Source organism: Vanellus vanellus (assembly GCF_965231255.1).
Source record: "Vanellus vanellus genome assembly, chromosome: 1".
NCBI lineage: Eukaryota > Metazoa > Chordata > Aves > Charadriiformes > Charadriidae > Vanellus > Vanellus vanellus.
The window spans coordinates 191,803,976-191,818,630 of record NC_138905.1 but is presented as its reverse complement, the minus strand read 5'-3'; the positions used below and the strand labels follow the sequence as shown (position 1 = coordinate 191,818,630).

General features: G+C 43.9%; 1 protein-coding gene across 1 annotated transcript in view; it reads left to right on the top strand.

Moving 5' to 3' along the window:
* The first annotated feature begins 726 nt into the window (after positions 1–726).
* The window catches only part of KPNA3 (karyopherin subunit alpha 3), a 54,021-nt gene continuing 40,092 nt past the window's right edge, over positions 727–14,655 (top strand). Inside the window, exon 1 of the mRNA XM_082488505.1 lies at positions 727–894. Coding sequence (XP_082344631.1) covers positions 802–894 — 93 coding nt within the window. The 5' untranslated portion in view covers positions 727–801. The remainder of the gene's footprint in view (positions 895–14,655) is intronic.

Sequence of the window (14,655 nt, the reverse complement as noted above, 5' to 3'; positions counted from 1 at the left end):
TCAGGGCCTCACAAAAACATCTGGATTTGTGAGGTTCTTGTTGTGCAGCGTTTCCCTGATGACGCTTCAGCAGCCGTGGGAAGCAGAGGCGCAGAGCAGACCCTGACATGCCATGGCTGGCTTTGTGGGCGACCCATGCCAGGAAGGTCACCCCACGCTGCATTTTGGGGGACAAACCCGCAGCTAACAAGGGCACATGGTTTCAGGGACCATCCCGGAGGTGCCGGGCCCACTGCAACTCCCATGTCAGGGTCGATCCCCACAGGCCAGGGAGGGCCCCGGGCCCCCTCAGAAGCACGAGGCCACGGAGGAGCGTCTGTCAGGCCCTCCTCGCCGCCCTCGGCGCTTCCCGGAGCTCCGCAACGTTCAGCACCGAGCCGAAACCCCTCAGCCGGGCCGGCGCAGGGCCGCACCGCGGCGCGGGGCCGGCGGCCTCCCCGCCCACCCGGCAGGGCGCGCTCCCGCCCGCTCCACGTGCGAGGCCGCCGCCCGCCGGGACTACACCTCCCAGCATGCAGCGCGGGAAGAGGACGCAGGTTACGCCAGGCGGGAGGGCCGCGCCGCCATTGGCGGGAGCCCGCCGGCCGCGTCACGTGCGCTCGGCTGCCGCTCTCCCCCGTCACTCAGCAACGGCCCTCGCGCTCGTCACGGAGCGTCCCGCTTTCCCCCCGCCCCCCTCTCCTCCTCCTCCTCTCCCCCCTCCCCCCGCGCGCGCCCTCCCCTCGCGCGAGCCGCCGGGAGCCGCCGCCGGAGCCGCCTCGCAGGAGCTGGGAGCCGCTGCCGCGACCCGCCGCCGCCGCCATGGCCGAGAACGCCGCCGCTGCCGCCGCTGCCGCCGCCGGCCTGGAGAACCACCGCATCAAGAGCTTCAAGAACAAGGGCCGCGACGTGGAGGTAGGTGTGGGGCCGGCGGGGATACCCGGCCGGGCCCGGCCTCCCTCCGGCGGCCGCGAGAGGAGGGGCCGGGGCCGGGGCCTGGCCGCGCTGGCGGCGCCGCCGCCGGCGGGCGGCGGGAAAGAGGCGGGGAGCGGCCGCCCGGGGCGGGCGGCGGGGAAAACACCCGCGGGGGGGTGTATTTTTTTAATTTTTTTTTCTCCTCCGTCATGCGGGCGCGGCCGGCGGGGGGCGGAGGAGGCGGCGGCGGCGGCGGGGGGAAGGGTTGGCGCGGCCGGGCTGAGCGCGGCCTTGGCGGGCGGGCCCCCTCCGCCGCCTCCCCGGCTTGCCGGGGTGCGGGAGGTCTCGCTGGGCCACGGGCAGGGCCGACTGGAGGCGGGATGCACACCCACACCCGCTCCGCGTCCCCCTTCTCCCGCATCGCTCCGTTCTCCCACCCCGGCTGCTAGCCCCGTCCTGCCGCCTCCCCGCCCCCGCGCTCGGCGGGATCGGGGGCTGGGATGGGGCGGACAATGGTGCCGGCTGCCTTTTGTGCCGGCCCCTGCGGGCGGTGATAGCCCTTCCGACGGGGCCGGGGGCTGCCCTGCCCGTCCCCCCTGCCCCGCGGTGCCGCTGCCGCACGCAGAGGCCTGTGCTGGTGGTAGGGGCCGCTCCCACACTCCGATCTGCCTTTTCGCAGTGTACTGTGCTGGCCGGTTTTGCTCCCTGTACTGCCTTAAATCAACCTTTTTTTTTTTTTTTTTTTAAATGCTGGTAGGCACATCAGTAGTCGTCTGCTGGGCGTCTCCATCTAAATCGAGGAGTGTGGCGCTTACTAAGGCTAATGGGGTAGTAGTTTACTCCCCCGAATTTGAGGGACGCTGGGTGATTAGAAGCTTATTCCCTGGAGGTGTACCGAACGTCTTCTGAATCTGTGTGTCATTACCGGGGACATCTTCAGTTCTAGTCGCGATTGAAAAGGGAGGAAATCCCAAGTCTTGTGTCTAAGGTTCTGTAATAGGAAAGGAAGGGGGAGGGAGCTGTTCTGAAATCAGACTGGGATTGAAATCGGATTAGGATTCGCTAGAGTGAAAACCTAAATGTGTGTCACATTACTTTGACTTCACTTGAGGGTCTTTTCCATGCTTTTGTTGATTTTATCACTTAAATTCATGTCTGTAATCAATAGGGCTGGAATTTTAGTCCTTTGAAAGCACATTTTGTATCTTAGCAGAATTCACACCTCTGCTGCTATTGTTTGGGTGGAGACAATTTTATGCAGGTCAGTCTTAGCAGCAGCAGTGTCTTTAAGATGACATTCACGGTGTAAACTAATCTTGATCTTAATTTTTGTTGAACTTGGTGACAGTGAATCTTTCTCACAGAAAATATTCTATGTAAAGAGTATGATAACTTCAGCACTTCTGGCTAACATTAGTAAATGTTAGAAAGTAACTAAAAATTGCCCTTCCTTCTGTTTAGCAGTTGCTTTTCAGGGTAAGGAGGAGGCGTGGTGGGTTTCTTTTTCCCCTTCTCATCCAGTGAGACTCTTCCTGCTGCTCCTCATTCATTTTGTCCTTGTCTCATCTCCCTGTACTGGTTACTGGCTTTGTTGCTGCTTTCTCAGTCACTGGCCTCAATCCATCAGAACTCTAAACAGGGAAAGGTTAGGTATGTTCGTGCCTAGTGTGAACTGATCTGTCATCCATACTTGCTTATATTATAGCATGCCTGAGACTAGGGGAATTAAATATCTGCCTCTATGGGGGGAAGAAGGGAACTGACGGCCTAAGCTTTGCTGGAATTAGTTATGCCAGGCCAGCTAAGGTAGCTTAGCTCTCATTTCTTCCTGAAGGGGAGTAATTATTTTGGAATAGGGTATTTGCTGTTATGGAGAAGTCTATCCTCTAGGGTTATCTTCCAGTGTGCTGACGGACTTCCTTTTGTGGCTGAGCCTAAGACTGGCAGATAGCTCCAACAATGTTAATGTGGTTAAAGCTTTCATCCATGCTTTTGCAAAGAGTTAAAAATCTAAGAAGCATCTTTCTTTTGGGGGCAACAGACAAATGAAATACAAAAGTATGTAAAAGTTGTATACAGGTGGAGATATGCTAAAATGAAATTTAGATTCATTTAAAGGACTGTAAAGATTAGAACTGTGTCAGCATCATTCAAAACAACTTACTTTGTATTAAATGTCTGAAATTTTCTACTACCCCTCTTTTTTTTTTGACTCTTTTCTGATCATGGTGCTTATTTAAAAGTTCATGTTAGAAGTACCCTTTTAAGTAAACTTTATCTAACTTAAGTCTCTAGAAGTAAAGCAATGTAAGTTTAGTTTATGGTGGATAATGAAGGAACACAGCAGTGCTATATAATTGCTGTTACTTCTCTTGAGAAATGCTTCTCTTGAGATACTGCTACACAGACTGACCTGCTGATTGGACAGTTTGTCTGTATTTAGTGAAAGCTATCAGTTCTCCACAAATATTTTTTTTTTCTAAATCAAATACTATATGTAATTCCCAACTGTCAACTATTAAATACACTTGGTTTGGTCCCTGTGCTGCAATAAGGAGTTTTATGTAGAGATCCTGCCTCCAGTTTTCTGGGCATGACTTTGGAAACCAGGAGGCATCAGTGCTGTCATTGGCATTGACCTGCATCTACCCATGTTGTCAGATTCCACCAATAAGAAAATGAATGGTTAGGATGATGGAGGAATAAATCATGGTCTGATATCTAGATTATATCCTTTGGAAAATCTAAAATATTCAAAACCGTACGCTCTCAAGTTCAGTTTGAAAACAATGGTGTTTGAGTCACCTTCTGCCTGGAGACAGTCACTGCCTTTGAACTCATCAGGCTTGAATACATTCTTCAGTAATATTCCTTTGGCTTCTAATAAATACTGATGAGTTATTATTGATCCCCTCTGGGTGCAGACTCTTCTGGCAGACCAAAATACTTACTCCTTTAATTTGTAGTTAACTCATATTTTATTACTGGGTTTGCTAGGCCATGTAATTGTCTTTGCTTTTTGTTAATGCAACTTTAGGGGAAACAAAAGATGAGTAAGTACTTTTGTTTTATGTTAAGGCAGACCTCAGTACCCCATGCAGCTTCTCACTGTGCTTCTTTTCTAAGAGCAGAGAAACAGGTCTGTTGAGCCAGAAGTCAAAGCTTCTGAATCCTTGACCTGCACAGGTTCACACTCTTTTTCCTAGTTTCAGGTTTGGGTGGAAGTTTCTTACCTTTTTGTTGGCTTCTTCTGTTAAGGAGGTAGAGTTGTCTATATAGAACTGGAATTCTGATTTTGAGGTATTAATAGTTCCAAAAAGTATTTAGCCCCCAAAAGAGATAATAGCAAAATCAAATGCTAGAAACGAAGCATTACTCACTTAGTTTGTGCTCTTGCTTTTATTAGTGAGACTCTTCTATTTTTATAGGTACTGACATGTGATTAGCAGCAGAGCTAACCTGAACCTGCAAAGCTGAGTGATAAGGAGCCAAGACACTAGTGGCTTCCTCCGGGTGAACAACTGCCAGAACAGTTTCTCCTCACAACCTTCTCAATTCTGTGTTCTCCAGAGATGTGAAAGGGCTTTTAAAATTGTCCCATATAGGAAGAGAAAGCTTTCCTGTGTTGATCATAGGCATGTAGTCTTAAGTTTCAGTGGGTTTCTTCTAAATGTATGGCACTCGTTATTCCAATATAATTGAGGCTTTACAGGACAAGATTAAACAGTTGCAACACTTAATTTGTAACGCCCCGTGTAACTGCTGGGTTTATTTGTTTATATTGACGTCTAAGATAAACTAGCTTTTAGAAAAGCTAATTTGAACCTTCTGATTTTTCCGTTTGCAGTTCTTCAGCTTCATTCTTTGCTGAGTAACATCCTTCTTAGTTTTTTACTTCTCCATCTTCTTGGACTTGAAGTGTTACTTATTCTTTATTACAATAGCAGGCACCCATATGTTGGTTCACTGTTCTGATGTTAAAGGTGACAGATCAAACAATTCAGCCCATTTCTTTTTGTCAGGATTAGTTAGCATCCATGACTAAAACTGAGGAACAGAGATGTTACAATTTGTAGGGTTTATTGTTATTTTTGTGTGTGGTGCAATGAGACTTTGTGGTCATGTAATTAGCAAAATGCATACTGCATAAAAATTGAAGCTCCATGGGCACTTATAAAAAAAAAACAAAACAACAAACCAACAACTAGTGAGGAGTTAGTGCGTTATAACCTAAATAATTTTCTGTAAAAACACTTTAATGGCTGGCATTAAGATTTCCTTTTTGTATACATGTCATACCCCTAATCATAAGTTAAAAGAACACGAGTCCTTGAACTTCTGTTGCTTAGGCCATAGGATTAACCTCCTGAAGATTGCTCAGCAAAAGGAGACATAGCCATTCTGTCATCTTTCATCTGCTCCTGCTCTATTTGATTTTAAGAGGTCCTGGCCACTGATGTCTTTTCCCCAGTTACAGTTTTTTTCGGGGCAATCTTATCACCTTTTGGTGTCTGTGTCACCTTTGGGTCCAGCGACTTTGAAGGATCTATTTTTTTTTCTGTACCTTCAAGAGCTCTGGAGCCCTCAACATAAGAAGGACGTGGCCCTGTTGGAGCGGGTCCAGAGGAGGGCCACAAAGATGATCAGAGGGCTGGAGCACCTCTCCTATGAAGACAGGCTGAGACAGTTGGGGTTGTTCAGCCTGGAGAAGAGAAGGCTCTGGGGAGACCTCATAGTGGCCTTCCAGTATCTGAAGGGCACCTACAAGAAAGCTGGAGAGGGACTTTTTACAAGGGCACATAGCGATAGGATGAGGGGTTATGGCTTCAGATTGGAAAGAGGGTAAATTTAGATTCAATATTAGGAAGAAATTTTTCACTCAGGGTGTGTTGAGGCCCTGGAACAAATTGCCCAGAGAAGCTGTGGATGCCCCATCCCTGGAAGTGTTCAAGGCCAGGTTGGATGGGGCTTTGAGCAACCTGGTCTATTGGGAAGTGTCCCTGCCCATGGCAGGGGGTTGGAACTAGATGATCTTCAAGGTCCCTTCCAACCTAAACCATTCTATGAAAATCCCAACCCCACATGAGGCAGAGGAAGAAACTGGGCATAGCCCAGATCTCCATCATCAGCTCTGGCAGCTTCAGTGTATTTACTGTTGCTGCTTTGCTAACAGTATGGATCTAGTTCTTGAGGATGCTTGTATTTGTTCACATTTTTCTGTCATGTTGCCATGAATTTGTTTGCAAGCAGAGGAATACCATTCTGTGGAGGCCAAATCTGTACAGTCTCTAAGCATCTTCAAAAAGGTATAGGTTGACTTAAAGCTGTGTTCCTGTCAAATGTCAAAGGCTTGTTGCAGTGGCGGTACCATAGCTGCACAGTGTTAATGAATGAGCAGAGATGCTGCCAGCAGCTCATTTCTTGATGCTGTTCTGTGCACTAGTGGTTTTGCTGTCTCCTTGTATTCCCCTCAGGCGCTATGTGAAACAAGTAAGGCTTGTAGCAACCCCAGAAAGCCTGTTACTCCCAGCTACTTTGCAACAATCCAGTTTCTTTCAGGAGCTCACTTTTTACAGATTGATCAGCTTTCTTCCTTTCACTTTGCTGTTGTAGGAATGGATACCAGTAAAAGAAGGACTGGGAGGGAGTAGGGCTGTAACAGCTGATTTAGGTTGGTTTAAGGTACTGTGGACCCACTGTCTTAATAGCCTTCACTGGCTTGGTGAATCTCAGTAGTTTAAGTAAAACATGGGTGTCAGGTAGCTTGCTGTTGGGAACTGGATTTAATAGAAGATCCAGTACTTTCATGCAGAGTTTCTAAGCTCTGACTCCTGCTGCTTCTTTATTGCCCTTTCAGGCCAGTATACTGTTGGCAGAATACCGGTGTACATGTTTGTACCTTGGAAAGAATTACATGGGTAGGAAGTAAGAGGTACACGTGGGAAGCCTCGGTTACTGTTGCTACAGAATTCTCCAAACTACAGTTGGTCTGCAAGTAAGTAGTACAATGCTGTGAAGTGTTTGTGACTCTTGGCAGACAACAAACAACTGGTAGGTCCACTTAGATATACTGTTGTATATTTTCCTTGTGAGGTTCAAAAATCAATTGAATGCATTACATTTTAAAATGTTTAAAGACACAGATACCTCAGGAAGTCATAGTTTATTTCAGAAATACCTGTGGAGAAGACAGTTTGGAGATGGCATCTCATGATGAACATAATCTTCATAAGCTGATTAGGATCTGTGCTTGCTGTATTGAGGCCCAATTATTGCTGTTTGTTGTTGTGATATACCAACCCTTAGCTAATGTTCCTGTAATTACAGAATCTGTTTTTCTTTGTTCTTGTGTATTTGTAACACTACAGCAGTTGCACTGGTATCTCTAAAGCTTCTGCAATTAAAGGATTGATTTTTAACTTGTAAACTGACAAAGTCTGGTCAAAGTTGGTAGCAGTGTAACTGTCATACTAGTTTTAAGAGCTCTTTAGCTATTTTTACATAAGTTCTTTGAGGTTTTCATAACATTTGGGCAGTTCCAGCACAAATCCAGGCAGGACATTTTGTCCTCTAAAACTGCATTATCTGAAAAGACAGTGGAGGATGTACTAGCTACAAGTGAGTGATCAAATTTATGTTTATTGTGGGACTGGAAGTGGAATGAGGCATCTTAATTTATAAGATTAGGCCAGAAGAGGCAATGAACTGGTTGAAGGTGATCGGGGCATGTCATCAAGTTGTTAAGACAAACTGTCAAATGAGATGACTTGAAATGAAAAAGAAAAGTAAAACCTATATATTTCCCAAGAATGGGGTCTATCAGTTGTTTCCAAAATACCCGGCAGTGTGAAACTCTGATACTGAATTGGTGTTCCTGATTACTTCTGTAATAGTAGAAGCTGTGGACTTTACAGACCATTTCACAAAATTTGACATGGGCTGTAAAAAGAGCTGGTTTCTTCCAAAAAGTTAGTCCTGTACCTGAACTGGCTATGCCTTCCAAGTGAACTAGTTGCAAAGCTCTTCATGTTTCTTTAATTTTCTGCTCCCTTAGCTTCCTGAGCCAGCCCTTCAGGTCTGGGGAGGGCCAGTGCTGGCTCAAAGAGGTCCGTGTGAAGGGGAGGAGGTATACCTTGTTTAGTGATATTTAACTGTTGGTTTGTTATCCTTTCACAGTCAGATTGACACTGTTAAATCTGCTGGGGAAGCTCCATATTGTTTCTTCTGGGTCAGCTGACACTTGTCTCCTTTCTCAGTTTAAGCAAATGTTACAGTCAGTTTTAAACTTGATTTTGTGTGTGTGTTTAATAAATGGAGCAAGTACAAAATAGGAATATATACTATATGAATGGCTGCAGAACACAACACACAATTAGTATCTTCCCCATTTAAACACCTACTACTGAATTACTTGTTTCCCCCATATTCTGTCATGTCTGACCAGCTGAGCATCTCTTCTTGTGAGTTTTTAACCTTGGTTATTGTCACATGTGGTAATAGGTGGACTTTGGAGGTCACGATGCTAATTTGCAAATTCAACTTGGAGAAATGGCTTCCTTGTAGTTTGACTTGTTAGCCCTCGTAGAGATGTATATTAATGAGTGCCCAAGCCTCACTGCAAACTTGCTGGTGTGGAACACAGTCAAAGCTCATTTGCATGCAGAGAAGGTGGTTAGAAGGTGGTCAGAGAGGGTGCTAGGGTGACCTGTGGCCAGGTTTTCAGAGGTGCAGTAAGGGATTCCTGGTGAGGTGCAGCGTGAGACTTCAGGTTTGCAGTTCTCAGAATGTCCTAGTCCTTGCCTTTTTTTTAAGTCAACTACAGCGTAAGTCAGAAAGTTGATGAAATTACACAGGGAGACATTGTAGCTCTCTCCCAGGTATGCTAAAGTCACCCTAACCAGCAGATACTGTCTTTGCATGCAGCTTTTTGGCATCGGGGTCTCTTGCTTCTTTTCATGCATGCAAATGTTAATGCAAAGTCAGTGCTAGTGATTTCTCTGCACCAGAAATGTGACTTGCAGCCAGATATAGAAGGCTTTCCACATCAAGAGAGAATCCTGAAATGAGAGCGCCCTGCTAGGTGTCAGCAGGATCCTGTTAACCACTGTTCATCAGGCGTGCAAGCAGCACATAGACTGGTAACGGGCAGCGTTCATAACACACAACAAACATCAGTGAAGCAACCTTCCAAACAAGAAGAGATGTTTAAGGAGCTCTGACACAGGTAATCAATGTGACAGCACCTTTGAGCATCACAAGCTGCCAGCGGCAGTTCAGAATCTGGCAGTACCCTCTTCCCATGACCATTGCCTGTAGGGGTATGTCCCACTATACCTCGCTGCTCAGTGTAACCTGTGTTTCGGTGGGCCCTGTAGCTGTGAAGTTGGAAGGAGTTTTGTATTGGTTCTTGTCCGTCAAAACCAGAGCATTTCTGGTGATCTTAGCAACTTCGTAGGGCTAGCCGATACCCCTTTTATGGAAGGATGTCTAAATTGGAATATTTAGAAACTGAACGTATCCTCAAGGAGAGGAGTATGATACCCAAAATGTTCAAATAGCAGAAACATGAAATCTGAGTGTATGTCATGTTAAAAAGTGAGGTAGAAGCATCTAGAATTCATGACACTGAAATGATTAAATCTGAAGGGTTGCTGACAGGGTTCATAAAAGTTTGTGGGATGTTGCTGGAGTGTATTTTCTAATTTCAAATGCTCCATCTTCCTGGATTATCAACTGGGTTTGTTGTTTTCTCTTGCATCTTGAGCAGAATGATCTCTTCATAGATTTAATTAGGCGGCTAGCACATGTTTAATCTTTTTTTGCCTTTTGATTATATCTTTCAAAAAATAGAAAAAAAAATCTGATTTCATTTGAGCCATGTCATATTATACCAAAAAAGCTTACTGTGGTTGAATATACAGACTAGCTCTTTAGGGACTTAATTCGTTGTTTTTTTCATGGTACCCTGTGAATGTATGCAAATTGCAATAATTGTTTCCCATTTTATAGATGTAATAATAGGAGTTTTTATTTCCTCACTTCACAGGGAGGTGCTTATAAATATATCACAGAATCATAGAATGATTGTCTGAGGTACTTTGATGTTATAGTTGAAGACTAAGTATCTGGAAAGGGAGTCTTTGTTCAAACATAGATTGCACAAGAAGGTATCTGGCTAGTATTTAGCCTAGTAGATTTCCTTTTTTTTTTTTTTTTTTTTTTTTTTTTTTTTTTTTTTCCTAGGGGAAACTAGTATAAATATTTGGCAAGCTTAAGAATGTCTGGTCTTCTGTGGCATTTGCCCCAGAAGTCTGAGGCCTTTCTGACCAAACACTTGATTTTGTAATTAGATTCTTGAAAGGGGTTATCTACAATTTTATAAAAGCTTTTACATTTAAAAAAGTTCATTTCAGTCTTTATGCTGATCTAAAGATCAAAATTCCGGTCTGATATTTGCACCTGGTTACCATGAACAGTCATTTTAATGTTGCTTTGCTGTTTTCTGTTTTCATGTCCTGTACACAAGGGAAGACTGTATTTTGCCTGTGAAATATGGCATTAAAAGTGGTGGATTTGGTTTCTGGTAACATCTGTTAGAAAAAATGGAACCTATACCTTTGAATTGGGGTATTCTAGATTATAGAAGAGGAAAGGGACATCTGCCTTTTTGCAATGGCAATCAGCTGTTATGCTTGAATAGACAGGTCATTGTACTGTCTGTCCTGGGTAAGGGAATGGGAGGGATGCTTACTTAGGAATTCTAGGAGAGAACAGAGGTGGTGTCATGTCTTGGGAGAGACCAAGGAGGCATGTAGGTGCTTCACTTGTTCTCCCTCAAGGAGAGGATAAACTTCTGTTTCTAGGATATTCTAAAGCATCTGCTGCACTGTTTGGACAAAACGGGAAAATAACAACTATCCTTTTAGTGTTGACATATCTGAATAGAAATTTGTGTACTGGCAAAAGCAGATTCCTGTAACATAAAATTGTACCAAATTTCAAATCCTTTTAGGTATTTAGAGTGTGTCAAGAAGCCTTAATCTTCCAACTTTTTTTTAAAAGTGTGAATGGGAATCACTTGTGATTAGGGTATCTTGGTTATCCACTGTTCTTGGTGCATATTTGGCATATCACAGTATTCAGATAAGGCAGAGCTGGCATTGTTGGAAACAGAACGGCATAGAGTATTTTACAAAAAGTACGGGGGGGGGGGGGAAGACTTGTATCCTTCAGACCAGTAGTTTCTTTTGGGCTGTAGCATAAATGACAAAACTCTACAGTTAAGTTCTTCAAGGTGGGCCCTTGTCAAAGTGGAGACAGCAGTGACTGCGTTGCCACAGCTTTTTGGAACCCTACGTAGTCAGGTTCCTTGCCCTGTTAGGACCACAGGACAAAATGAATATTTTGAATTAGTTGGTGATCCTTGCTGCCTGCCTGTTGGTCTGCACAGACCAACTGTTGCACTGTGATGTTGTGCTGTGATGAGTTAGCTTGAGGTGCTGTGGGACTACCTGGAAACTTCAGTTTGACTTCAGATGGAGCCCATATGGCTGTGTTGTGGCCTTTGGTCTGATGTCAGTAAAGGTGTAATTAACAGTGTTAAGATTTATATCTGAATGGACCTGCTGTAAAACTTTTGACTAGGTATGTCCTTGATTCACACAACAGCAGTAACTGGAATCTATTACATTCTGTCTTCCTTCCCCCAGTTGAGTTTTGATGTTGAATAGAGAATTCCAGCTCTTCTTTTATTTGATAGTAAACCAGCAGATAACATGTTGATTGTATCCTGGACTGCTTTGTGTCCTTCAGTAGTGTTGCAATTTATGTTGAGTGCAGCCAGCTAAATTGCTTCAGGTCCAGTCTTCTGAGGATTGTTTCATATGTCTGTACTTGTAAACTGGGTAATTGGTATATGGAAATTAAAACATGAGTGCTCACATCTCAATTCTTTGCTGGTAGTAGCTCGGTATGCAGTTTAAACAAATACAGGGAGGATATTGGGACCTTGAAGAATATGCTTACAAAAGAGCTGGTAAGAAATGAAGTGAGCAATTGCCTTTCTGCCAAGGTCTCTTGGAGCAGTAGAAGTAGATAAGGTGGATGGTCAGCTTTGTCTGCTTCCATGGGGCTTTCAGGTGAGTCAGCACCATGAGCAACAATAATTGGAGGCTTGCGGCTTTCCATATTGGCATGCATGTCTGACTTCAGTGAGTCATTACCCATCATGAAGTAAAAGAGGCACAGTGGATATCTGATGGATCCAGTTTGCTGAGACTAGCCAGGTTCAGATGCTTGAATTATCTTGCCACAGACTGGCTAACAAAAAGCAGCTGGTGTTCATTTTAGGGGCCCCAAACTGGGGATTAAAAATAAAATAGCTTGGCAGCTCCAACTGCAAAAGAACTAGTTTTCCTTCAGCGGCCCTTGTTAACCTTGAAGAGAGTGAGTCCCAGACAGATTATGGCATAAATATTGCGCTCTGCTCCTAATGTACCTAGGGCTGAGTTAAAGGTTACAGGCCAAAATGAAACTTTATAGTATTAAGGTTCTGCAGTACACAGAGAATCTGAACCAAGTTCTAATACTTTCTGCAAAATAATAGAATGTTTCCCTAAAAGAGGAGCAAATACTTCTTGGGTCAAACAGTAATCAAATGAAATAAAACTCTTTTCGAGTCTCAGGTCAGGGTACAGGCATATTGTAAGTGTATTTGGCTGCTTTGGTCGATCTGTTGCTTATACTGTGGAATCTATGCCCCCTGCCTGCATTTGTAACTGGGTCAGCATAATTTAATATGGAGCTATGATAACAAAGCCAGAGGTGAAGTTGTTCTAACTTTGTAGTCTATATGACTGAAAAATGTCACTGTTTTTCTTAGAAGGACAATTTGGAGCTTTATGGGAGTACTTGGTAATTAGGTAAATCTCAAAATTGGGTGTGGGGAAGAGTTTGCCTAGACCATACACTGGGGGAAGGGGGGGAAAGGCTGGGTAATAATCCATGCTACTTGTAACTAAAGGAATAAACCTAGTAGGAAGGGTTAGTTTTGACTCAACATTTGGGTTAGTTTGGCATGGATGTAAAATCTTTTTGCACATCCAAAAGAAATAGAGGGGATCGTTGTGTACAGTGTCACTGGTTTTAGTTCTTTCAGTTGTGATTAAGTAGTTGCATTCTGACCATCATGATGCAGTCGCAGAAATTCGATTTAGTAGTGCCAGAATTTTTCGTTAATATATTGTGATTTGCTTGCAATTCTTGGAGTGATTTATGTGCACTTTGAAAGTGTGAACAGGTAAAAGAGCAGTATCACCTTCTATCAGTGTCTGTTTGTGTCTTTGTTTTTGACTGAAGCTGTACAAGAACAAGTAGAACAATAACGTCAGTCTAAGCTTCAACTTTACATATACTAACAAATTATATTCCTAGCAAATATTGAGTATTTAATTTCTAATGTTAACTAAAGACAGGCAGCTGACAACCTTAATCATCTCAGCTATTGTATATGAGCAGGAACTTTTTTTTTTCTGCCCAAAACCAGCCTAGCTCCGAGGCTTCTGCATTTTCATGTGCATTGCAGTATTTCATGCCTGCTAAAAGGTGTCAGCAAAGGAATAAGGAAAAAAGGCTATTAAAGCAATTTCTAGGAAAGAACAGTGTTTACTTCATCAATGCAAACACCTTCTCCTTTCACTGTGTTGCACCCACACCTACATTGTAAAGTATTTAAACTATACTCTAAGGTATGCTCATATGCAAGAGGGGAGGTATTAGTTAAATCCAATCCAGCTGTTGGAACTGGGCCAGTTTTTTCTTTTCTGTCAGTTAGGCAGGTGGAAGTAGTCTGGAATTGATTTGCAAATGCTCAGTTTCGGGTACCCTGTGTGTTTAGTCAAGCTACTTGGCTATGCCAGCTATGTATTCAGGGTAGCTCTTTCCTGTAAGTTTGTATCTTCTGGTTTTCTGAGACTGGTTTCTGTAATGTTAAGAAGCAAGAGCAGAAATAAAGAATTTAAATGACCAGGTATCTTTTAATGAAGCTCGTAGTTCCAGAGAGATTAGAATCAGTCAGTGAATTTGTTCTCCCTTTTCCACTTAATAGCTGAACTTTCGAAAGCAACTAGATGCAAATCTTACCAGTGCTCTGAAAACTTATGTTTTGTATCCGGAGAATAGCCAAAACAGACATTAGCCTGTGATGTTCATCTTGTCAAGGTGAGCTTGGCTTTCCCACATCCATGGGCTAGCTGGAGGCTGATACCTGCTGGTTGGCCCGCAGGAGAGCAGGGGTAGCCAGCTAAGTGCTTGTGGGGCAGCTGGCAGGCCAGCCGCGCTGGCAATGTGATATGCTGGCTGGCATAAAAAACATCTATTTCCTGCCTCTCCATCTCTGATGTTTTCTGGGCTTGCTCCTGTTGCAATGAAAGTGGTGTAAATGTGTTGATTAAAAGATGACACTCCTCAGGTATCCCACTTAATGAAGTGCCTAGTCTGGGTGAGCACCACACTGAGCTCCAGATCTTGTTGCTACAATGGTAGGTAGATTTTTAGTCATTAAATGGTTATGCTTTAATCTTCCCTCTGACACAATTGGTATAGCTAAAAATGGCTAAAATATTTAAAATTCATACCACTCACTGTTGCAGCATTTGATTATTTTTTTCTGTACAGAGAATCTGTTATTTAAGTTCTTGTATGTGAAACTTCAATTTTAATTTAAGAAATCTTTATCCCAGCATAACAAAGGGAATATAGTGA